This window comes from Polyodon spathula, chromosome 1 (assembly GCF_017654505.1).
Source record: "Polyodon spathula isolate WHYD16114869_AA chromosome 1, ASM1765450v1, whole genome shotgun sequence".
NCBI classification, from domain to species: Eukaryota; Metazoa; Chordata; class Actinopteri; order Acipenseriformes; family Polyodontidae; genus Polyodon; species Polyodon spathula.
Window position 1 is genome coordinate 48,320,718 of NC_054534.1, and position 10,701 is coordinate 48,331,418.

Here is a 10,701-nt window from a genome sequence, read left to right on the forward strand (position 1 = left end):
CTGCTGGTAGCACTTCCCCCACCATCACGAGGAGAGGAGCTGGAGCTTCCTCTGCCTCCACGTTGTAAATATGTGTAAACATATGTTGTGTAGAGTTCGTCCACTCTGTGTTTTGTCCGTGTCTATTCGTTTTGTTTGTCTATTTATTTTGGCCTCGTGCCGTGTGCTGTTTTATTACAAACCTTTTATTTTCTGCCTGTTGTATTATTAAACTGTGCATCAGCGCCTTCACCATTTCAACAGCTGTGTGCAGAGTCAGTTCCTGTTTCTGGTCTGTCGTCACCCACTTCGGCTGTCCTTGTGACAAAAATATACAGACCTCCTCACAGAAACATGCAATTTAATGCAGCATCCAGATATTTGCACTAAGACTCCAGGCAGCTACAGCGCCCTTTCAATCCTGACAATTTTGTAACTATAGTCTTCCTCAAATTACAACCAAATGGGTTACGGATGAAGATGCCCATGTCCACAGCATCCCTTTTGCTCGTTTGCAGGGACCTCAACTAACATTTTATTTTTATTGAATGCTTTTTTCATTTGTCTGTTGTAGTCAGGCCAGCATCACTACTTACACTTTTATGAGGTCTAAATTAGGTCTACAAATGGTAACTAACAGGCATGACAGATTCAACAACTTCCAGCTTCAGCTTTTACTTCATATGATGCATTTTTTAACAAAGGTTAGTACTTGCACTCTTCAACTAACCACTCGAGCAACCGTGGAAAAAAGCAGCCCTGGACATCTGAACACCCAGACTATGTATGAAGCCAAAATTATCCCAACTGTAGGCTGTCAGAATCAATTAGGTAAGTCCAGTCATAATTTTTTATTTAAGATACCAAATTAAAAGTATTAAGGGATGTTGACATAAACTTTGTACATGCAGCAAAGTGCACAATGGGTTCCCAAAAATGGCGCTGACTGTGTGCTACGAATGGCAGCGCTTTTTCATTGTATGAAAATGTCGGTATCAGGTTCAGTTGGGTTTTCTCTTTTATCAGTATTGTTCATTTTGAAATTTTATGAAAATGTTGGTTTCATTTCAGGTTGGGAAAATCATAATCATTGCATCCATAGCTGTCACAGAACTAGTTTAATTTTGTTTTACAAGGGTATTGATTTGTTTATGTTGCTCTTCCTCAAGGATATTGCTATCATCTCCTCTTTTACCAGATAGAACTGCATTTTGAGATTTTAAGTTGATGGCCTGGTTAGTTTTGGTGTTTGTTTTTCTCACTAGGGTGAACGCCTGCTCTTGTTGTTCAACATTGGAATGCAACACACATAACAGTGTCAAGATGAGTCTCCTGAAGAGTGGCATCTGCTCCTCTGATCCACAGCAGTCCTTTAAAACACCACTCCAATATTGCAATACAGATGCACCAATTGTATCAGACTGCTGTGCTGAACATGCATCAGAAAGCTGGTACAAGGAGAATTCATCCTTTAGTTGGTAACCATCACTGGCATTGCAAACTCCAAGTTGGGAGGCTATATCCATCACCGTTCCCATGGACACCTTTAGCTTGTTGGCAGGATTCAGTAAGGTGGCCATGTCTTTGAGGAATTTATCATTTAGCTCTAGTTTCTTAAGCATCTTTTCTAGCACAGCAGCATAGAATAAACTGGCTTTTTCGAAGAATCTGCTTTTGTATGCAGAAACACTAAGGTCATCTCCCTGATCTTTCAGATAACGTTCCACTTCTGGCCCAACACGCACCTCATTTGGTGGTAAGAAATTTCCTGTGTTATTCAAAAGTTGGACGTCACCACTCTTTAATAAGTTAATGGCAGCACCAGGAAGTAGCAGTCTGCCAGCATAGATCCTAACAATTCCACTCAGGTCCCTCTGTAGGGTCATGAGCTGACTCTCCCCATTACCCAACCTCTGCCTAAACTGATTCAGCGGCTCCACAGCTTGTTTGAGAAACAGAAATAGCAGCCTGAGCTCCAAGCACTGCAGCCGTTGACAGATTAGTTGGACCTTGGCAGTTTGGGGTGCGTATGAAAGAAAGAATGAAAGGAGATCAGGCCAAAGCTCCAACATTTTCTTGATTGCTTTACAGAAACCCAGCAAATCATCAGCAATAATGCAAGGCTCTTCATCAAACAGAGCAAAACCCAAAGGCTCCTGCTGTGAAATATGGAAAAAATGATAGTAAATATCAGAAATCAGTTCCTCGATTGGTGCTGATAATGCTTGAACCCCAGATTTACAGGCAAGGTCTGGCAGATTAAATAGGTAGCCAATATTTATGATGTTTGGGTTTATTTGCTTTAACCTGGAAATTACTGAATCATTCACGTCTATCATTGGTGGACCGTTATCTGAAGAGAAAGCCACTATGTTGTCTGACGGTATATCAAACTTCTTGAATGTTTCCATCAGAAAGTCAAACATCGCCTGTCCAGTACCAGACACATGGTCAGACACATTTAGATACTGAACAACGTTTCTCCCCAAGTTTTCATCAAAAAATCCCACTAATATAAATAGTTTATCCTCTCCTAGTCCCTTGGTATTCTGGCCTAAAGAAACATAAAAGGGCACACGACGACAGACAGCAGCTACGTCATTTTGAGGTTCTGGTTCCACCACAACACCTGTAGTTACTTTGTCATCTCCAGTGTAGGACTGCATTAAAGTACATTTCAGAGCCTTAATAACTTTCAGGTCTGTGCAGTACTGTTTGATGAATTTCAGGATGTTGTTGCCAGCTGAAAATGATATGTTATGTTCTGCCAGCATATTGACAAAAGCAGCCTCTGCTTGGAGGATGGCAGAGGCAGTCTGGGTAAGCTGGTCTGCCGCCCGCTTCTTCCTGGTAAATCGCTGATGCTTCATTGTAAGGCTGTGGCGGTAGATATCGTTCTGACCACCGTGCTTGATCAACAAGTCACAATTGCAGATGTTACAAAAAATTCTGGACTTTCCTTTTGCGCTTTCTCTAACCCAGTCATAATTAGCTTTCCACTGCCTTCGATAAGATACTCCTCTTTTCTTTTGAGAATTTTTTTTTGTGCTCCCTGCAGAATAACTTGGATATTCTGTTCTGCTCTTCTTTGCATCTGTAAGAAAAAACTAATTGAGTTGGAAAAAAGTAATTGGGAGAGGAAACCATGTACTTATATTGTTTTAAAAAGTATGTTTCTCTCTTAGGTGTGTGCAAGTATTTTAAACTGTAGATGCAGACAGCCAAAATACAATATAATTTGTAATTTGTAGTACTAAAAGAAACTTGTACAATTCAATGACAGACATTTCTACGTTTCTACAAAGTCTTTCCTACTATTGGTTAAATCTTTTTGTTTTTTCTTTTTTTTTTAAAATACCATACTGTGGCAGTGTGGCAGGGTGAAAGCCCTGCCGGTGCACAGGTGTGTGTCTGCCGTGGGGAAAATTAGGTTGGCAGGGAGGAGGTAAAATTTTCCCTGTCAAAACACGTGGGAATGTGGCTGGAGCCAACAAGTGAAAAAATGATTAAATGACTAATTAGCCACAGGTGTATAAACTAGGTTTAGGAGAGCATTAGTAGGATTAATGTTGGTGATGGAGGTGGAGGTGCGTGTTATGTGTTGTTCCGTCTTGTTGACTTTCGTGGGTTTAAACCCTTTTGTTTTGGAGCGAAACTATTATAAACTCCATCACTGCATTAACAGTAAATAAACAACGGGACTCACGGATTCTATCTCATTGTGAACTTATTTTAACAGGGTTGTGTAAAATAATTACTTAAACAAAAGAAAAGCATTTCAGCAGTAAAATAATAACCTGAAAATAACTTACCTGTGTGTCTTGTGAGCCGGGTTACTGAAGAGTTGTTAACCAAGCCTGTAAGGGAAAAAAAACATGTTGAAAAATGTTTGTTCTATGCTTAGGTAGCTAATGCTTTGTGCAGCTGTTTTCAAGGGTGGGCATTCCCAAAGAGGTACTTACAGTCAAGGGCACTCATTTTACATCAACATTACTGCGTCAGGTGTATCAATATTTTGGGACAAAGAGCCTTAAGACCACGCCATACCACCCTGTCACAAAGACGGCCGTCTTTTTTTATTTATTTTTTTTCAAAAAAACTGCAGTCCCTGCTCTGGTCTGCGTCTAAGGTGCTGGTAATCCTGGTTCTGACACCACGTGTCGTAAAGACGGCCAGAGTGGAGGACGTCATACCAGAAACAGGAACCAGGAAGTAAACAGAGAGAGAGGTGGAGTTTGGTGGAGCTGACGAATGGTCTCGCTCAGCATTTAATAAATGAACAGACAGTGATACCAGGTGATACTTGTCTCTGCAGCCATATCGCTTTGAAGTAAAATATAGGGCTGGGACTCAAAATATAACTGCTGACTTCCTTTCTCGCATTTTCAAGGAAGAAAATTCTTAAGGGGAGGGAAATGTGATGGAGTGGAACTAAACTCCATCACTGAATTAATAATAAATAAACAACGAGACTCACAAACTTATTTTAACAAGGTTGTGTAAAATAATTATTTAAACAAAGAAAAGCATTTCAATACTAAAATAATAACCTGAAAATAACTTACCTGTGTGTCTTGTGATCCGGGGTACTGAAGAGTTGTTACTCATGCCTGTAAGGGGAAAAAAAAAAAAAAATGTGTTGAAAAATGTTTGTTCTATCTTATGAGCGCGGTGTTTGCTTGAGTTCATTGTGTGGAATAGGTGCACATATTCTATACAATGGATATACCCAAATACTTGTGAGTTATTTAATTCTGAAATTACTTGTTTATTCCAGTTGGTCAACTTGTGTTAAGTCAAGGCATGTAACATTTTAGTAGAGTGCAGTTGCGCTGTGTAGCTGTGGGTAGCCATTTTAGGGAGCACGCACTCACAGTACGCATCCTGATATAGACGCGGGTTCGCGCAATACAAGTCTATGGGGCATATATTAAATCTGAATTATTTCTTGTGTATTTGTATTGTGATGACTATAGTAAATACATGAGAATTAATAAATGGATATTGTGCTGTGACAATACAGTTTAGTTGGAATAAGTTTATATGGATTTTATAAATTAAATGTAATTTAGGCTATGGCAATGGTTTAGCCCAGGGAAGGAGTTATGGGCTATATTTATATATATATTATTTATTTATACGGATATATATGGGCTAGTATATTATATATAGATATATCATATAATATATATATATATCAATATATTATAATATATATATATCCTCGGAGAGTATAGTCAGCTCATTGGGAAGAGGTTGGCTGTAGAAGGTTGGCTGTAGAAAGCTATGGAAATTGAGTAACAGTGTACTCGAAGTCTGTCTTTAGAAGAACAAAAATATCTATATATCTATATATACTAGGCATAGTGTCTGGCATACTTTTTAAAATGTATTTTGTTTATATATCTAGTAATTCTTTTGTATTGAATCAACTATTTTTGTTTTCTCTTCACTTCAACTGAGGCTGAATAAATCCCTCCTTTTTTTGCAGTTTAAGTTTGTTGTCTACTTTTTGTCACTCCTGCTACACCACTTGACCACATACCTTTACATGCAGTTTATTTTGTTAAGTGTGTTTTGTGAAGTGTTTTGTCCGTGTTATTTTTGTTTATTTGTGAATTAAAGAGCGCATTAGCGCAATTTAACTTGCAGCTCTCTGAGTCTCTCTCCGCATGCAAATAACATATGGGCTGTGATGTTACTGTGCCACACATACTAACAACGCATTATACATTCATATTTATATTCTATATTAATTACCAAATTCTTATATTACTGGAAACCAGACCTGGGACAAATACATTGATATTTGAGTTTACATTTATAAATATCAAATATGTATTTGAAAATATAAATTTTTTCTCCAAACAAAAACATATTTGAAATTATTTAAACATTCTGCAAACTTTTCAAATAATTTTCAAATTTTATACAAAAGTTAAGTAAATGTCTTTGGAAATATATACTCAAACAAATAGTGTATCTTTGATCTATGGATTAACAGAGTAATGATTTAACCTCACTTTATAGCTATTGTCTCTTCACCTGGGTAACTGGTTTACTTTGAAGTTGTATAAACCAATAGTCTCCTCATTTGAAAACCTCCTCAAGCATCTCTATTACGAGTCAATCAAGGGGACTTGCTCTATATAATAAGCTGCCTGTCTTCAGTTCAAGTTCAAGTCACTCACAACAGTACTTGCTTATGTTATCAACATGCTGTTTCCTAGATCTAGGGCTGCTTTGCATGTCATTATACCAGACAGTGCCTCGGATAATTTAAATCCACGTGTAAATATTGTAAACCACAAGTTGGCACCTCAGTGAACTCTGCTTCAAACCTCCTGGTACATTTACGTAAACATTCTTGAGGGTCTTTAAACACACAGTTGAAAACAATAGGCCATACTGAACATAGCAGATTACATTTTAATGAGTTCAATCGTATTTTGATTTAGTTATAAAGGTTTTTAAAATGTAAATTTGCATGCTGCATACAGATAATATTTAGTGTAAACTTGAATGTGACAACACGAAATAGATGTTCATATAAAACTTAATGTGTTATGTTTCACTTTATTGTAAAACATGTATAAATATATTTGAAACAAAAATTTAAATATTTAAATATTTCCAACAACATTACTTGGAATATTTATATTTAGAATCGTATCAAACAAATAATTAGAAATATTTAAATATTCAAAATCCATATTTATCCCAGGTCTGTTGGAGACTGTAGCAGGGCAGTTGGAAAGCCCTGCTGTTTAAATGTATTGTTTTGTTTCTTTTGAGAACGGGGTCTCCCCCCACCCCTGTGTTGTGTTTGTTTATTCTGATTTATTTATTGTATTTATTTAAATGGCGGCGAAAGCCGTGTATATTTATTTATGTATTGTTTTTTCAGTGTAGGCGCGTGTTATTGTTGTTTTTAAAAACCTTGTGGTAATGTGTGGCTATTGGCTAGTGCGTGGTTAAACTAGCTGGCAGTCACATATATTTAACAAACTTGTGCAGATTATGGCCGAGGGGTAATAGAATAATTACCAGCTAGTTAAACCCCTCGGCCACGATATATAAGCCTGTAGCTCTCTGCAGTCATGGTGGGTGTGTACAGAGGAGAGTACGGGAGAGCAAGAGGCTAGTAAAAACTAAACTAAGGCAAAGCATAGGATCAGTGAAGGTGATTGCCCAGCCTGACCGGTTTATTTAGTTTGTGATTTCTTGTGTTTAATTATTTTTACTCTGTAAGCAGTGTTTGTTTTTGTTAAAATATTTTATTTATTATTGTTTTTGAATAAACGGCACACCAGTGCGTCTTTTCACTGCAGTACTGCCTTTGTGTGTCTCTTTCTGCTTCTGGCTTGACGTCACCACTTAGCTGTCCTGTCACAGAGACAAACGTTTAATTTGCACAATGGTATGAGGCTCTTGTTTAAGGAATCTATGAAAAAGACCTAGGAGTTTTTGTTGACTCAGAAATGTCTTCATCTAGACAATGTGGGGAAGCTATAAAAAAGGCTAACAAGATGCTCGGATACATTGTAAAAAGTGTTGAATTTAAATCAAGGGAAGTAATGTTAAAACTGTACAATGCACTAGTAAGACCTCATCTTGAATATTGTGATCAGTTCTGGTCACCTCGCTATAAAAAAGATATTGCTGCTTAGAAAGAGTGCAAAGAAGAGTGACCAGAATTATTCCAGGCTTAAAAGGCATGTCATATGCAGATAGGCTAAAAGAATTGAATCTGTTCAGTCTTGAACAAAGAAGACTACACTGCGACCTAATTCAAGCATTCAAAATTCTAAAAGGTATTGACAATGTCGATCCAGGGGACTTTTTTGACCTGAAAAAAGAAACAAGGACCAGGGGTCACAAATGGAGATTAGATAAAGGGGCATTCAGAACAGAAAATAGGAGGCACTTTTTTACACAGAGAATTGTGAGGGTCTGGAATCAACTCCCCAGTAATGTTGTTGAAGCTGACACCCTGGGATCCTTCAAGAAACTGCTTGATGAGATTCTGGGATCAATAAGCTACTAACAACCAAACGAGCAAGATGGGCCGAATGGCTTCCTCTCGTTTGTAAACTTTCTTATGTTCTTATGTTCGTCTCATCCCATCTCATCTCCTCTCCTCTCCTCTTTCGAACAACCCACCCAGAGTGCAGAGAGCTGCAGGCTTAAATACCGTAGCTGAGGGGTTTAACTAGTTTCCGCTGTAATATATATATACACTAAATAAATCATATAATGTATCCGCTGTACACTATATATAAACATAAAAATATAGATATATATATATATAATTATATATATATATATATATATATATATATATATATATATATATATATATATATATATATATATATATATATATATATATATATATATATATATATATATATATATATATATATATATATATATATATATATATATATATATATAAAAACATAAATAACACAGGGGCGGAGGGGGAGACCCTGTTCTAAAAATAACTGAACAGGGCTGCTCGTCCTGTTACACTGTATATACACAAATGTATTTTCAAATCTTTTATTCATTTTTTCCCATTTATTGACACTGCGCTTTATGTAATATGTCTGTATATAAACACATTTCTGTTCAAATGTCCGTTTATTTACAGTGTTTCGGTTGTGTAGATGCTTTCAATGACTTATATTCAATTGTTTGTCCTTTCATTATAATATTTATATTGTTTTTAATATGCTGGTCAAACTGACTTATGGTCGTTCCAGTGTTAATAAGACCTGCAACCCGACCTGAACCCGGAAGTGTTTGTCCTTTACCTACTGCCTGCGTCGACTGGCTCTCTCACGCTCTTACATTCACACACAGACATCTCTATCATTCTCCACAAATTTAGTTTATACAACATGCTACACAGCATGGTAGCTTTCTCTAGTGGTTTGATATATTTTGACATTGTAACATATTAACTATCTCTACTTACTTTGCTATAAAATACCTGTCTTTGCCTTTCATGCCACCAGTTGAAAGGGAGCTACCCCTGTGCTTTTGCAGTGATATATGTGTTTTGTGGCTGTCGTTGACAATCCAGTCACATGCTCATTATTTTCATTACCTATAATTCCAAAAACATTCCACACTTCTGATTTACCTCTCAAACTATTATCCACTATATGATATAAACCCATGACTGTTTCACCTCGTCCAGACATTTTTAATATTACCAGCACGCGTGATAAAAGGATCTTGAAACATATCAAATAAGTGGCAATTTCACAGTAATATTGTTGAGGCAGACTCACTTGGATAATTAAAGACCCAACTTGACAAAGTTTTGACATCAATCACCTACTAGAAACCAAATTAATTTAGATGGGTTGAATGGCCACCTCTTGTTCGTAATTTGTTTTTATGTGGTTTATATGTGCAAGTATATAAAGTAACGTATCCCCTGCCAAGGATATAACATTATGTCAGTATTATGAACAAAATTAATTCTACAGCACATAAAGTAGAATATTCAGAGTACATTTTGGACAATGATTTATTTGATCTAAATTATCAAAATGTAATTTTGAATCAATAAAAAGAAAAAGAAAACAACAACTTAATTATATAATTTGCAACTTGAATTAAGAACCCATCGACGAATGGAGTGTACAAACTGTCAAATGTTGATAATGACAGACTTTACATCACCCAATCAGTGATCTTACGTAGAGCAAGTTTTATTTTCCGAGCTGTACCGTCGTGGGTCTGCAGATTTTAATGTCAATTTGTGGGTCTGACCTGTGAAACGTTGATCACTTGGTTGGTCTGACCTAAAGCATGTAGAATAACATCTCCTAACAATTTCATGTCAACATTGGCTGAATGGTTCCCAAGATACTAAATTGCAGTTCTCAACATGTAGTTAAAAATGTAACTACGTTACTGACTTTCTTTTGGAGACTGTGTATCCTCATTTGAAGACTGTACACCATCTGGAGGCTGGGCACTTGGTGTCTGGGTGTCCTCATCTGAAGGTGAGTTTTCCTCAGGAGGCTGACTATCTGGAAACTGTGGATCCACGACTGTAGGCTGAATATCCTCAATTAGAAGTGGGTTATCCTCTGGAGACTGCACATGCTCATTGGGCAGCTGTGTGTCATTGTTTGCAGTCTCTTCCTCCTTGACTAAATGCTGTTTCCTCTGAAGGGCCTCAGCTGAGTTGTCCATTTTATTTAAACCAGTTTGATTTACCTGGTAAGAAAAAAAAACATAAATAATAATAATAATCATCTCAAACAGAAAAAAATATAAGTAAATACATAATGCACACATAAGTTAAATTTGTAACCAGAAAATAACCCAGAAGACAGTTTTATCCAAAAAGAATTTTAAATATAAGTACTGGTAAAACCAGGAGAGAGATATACACTGCATTTCACAGACCCTGACTATGTAATAACTAGGGCTGGGATTTAGTCACGGTGGTTGCGGGTTCCACGGATTCCGTGTCTTTTGCTAGTGTCCGTGATTTTTGCTGATGTGCGTGACTTGCGAGGATGTCAGTAAATTGTGTTCCATCTGTATGTGATTTTATTGGACACTGTTTCTTATCAACATTAAATTTCCCATTAAAAAAAAAACATTTATTGTTTATTAATTTGAATAAATAATGACATATTTTGAATTAGCTGCAACACTGTACTTGTCTTTTTTTTTTTTTTTTGGAGAAGA

At 36.7% G+C, this 10,701-nt stretch overlaps 1 protein-coding gene across 1 annotated transcript; it reads right to left on the bottom strand.

Annotated features, from left to right (window-relative positions):
• Positions 1-221: 221 nt before the first annotated feature.
• Positions 222-10,216, bottom strand: LOC121319467. Its single transcript, XM_041256919.1, has 4 exons — positions 9,918-10,216; positions 4,545-4,589; positions 3,792-3,836; positions 222-3,073 (listed from the first exon to the last, which is right to left on the bottom strand). Exons 1-4 carry the CDS (start codon positions 10,195-10,197, stop codon positions 1,098-1,100), a joined length of 2,346 nt encoding a protein of 781 aa, XP_041112853.1. The 5' UTR covers positions 10,198-10,216; the 3' UTR covers positions 222-1,097.
• Positions 10,217-10,701: the final 485 nt, after the last annotated feature.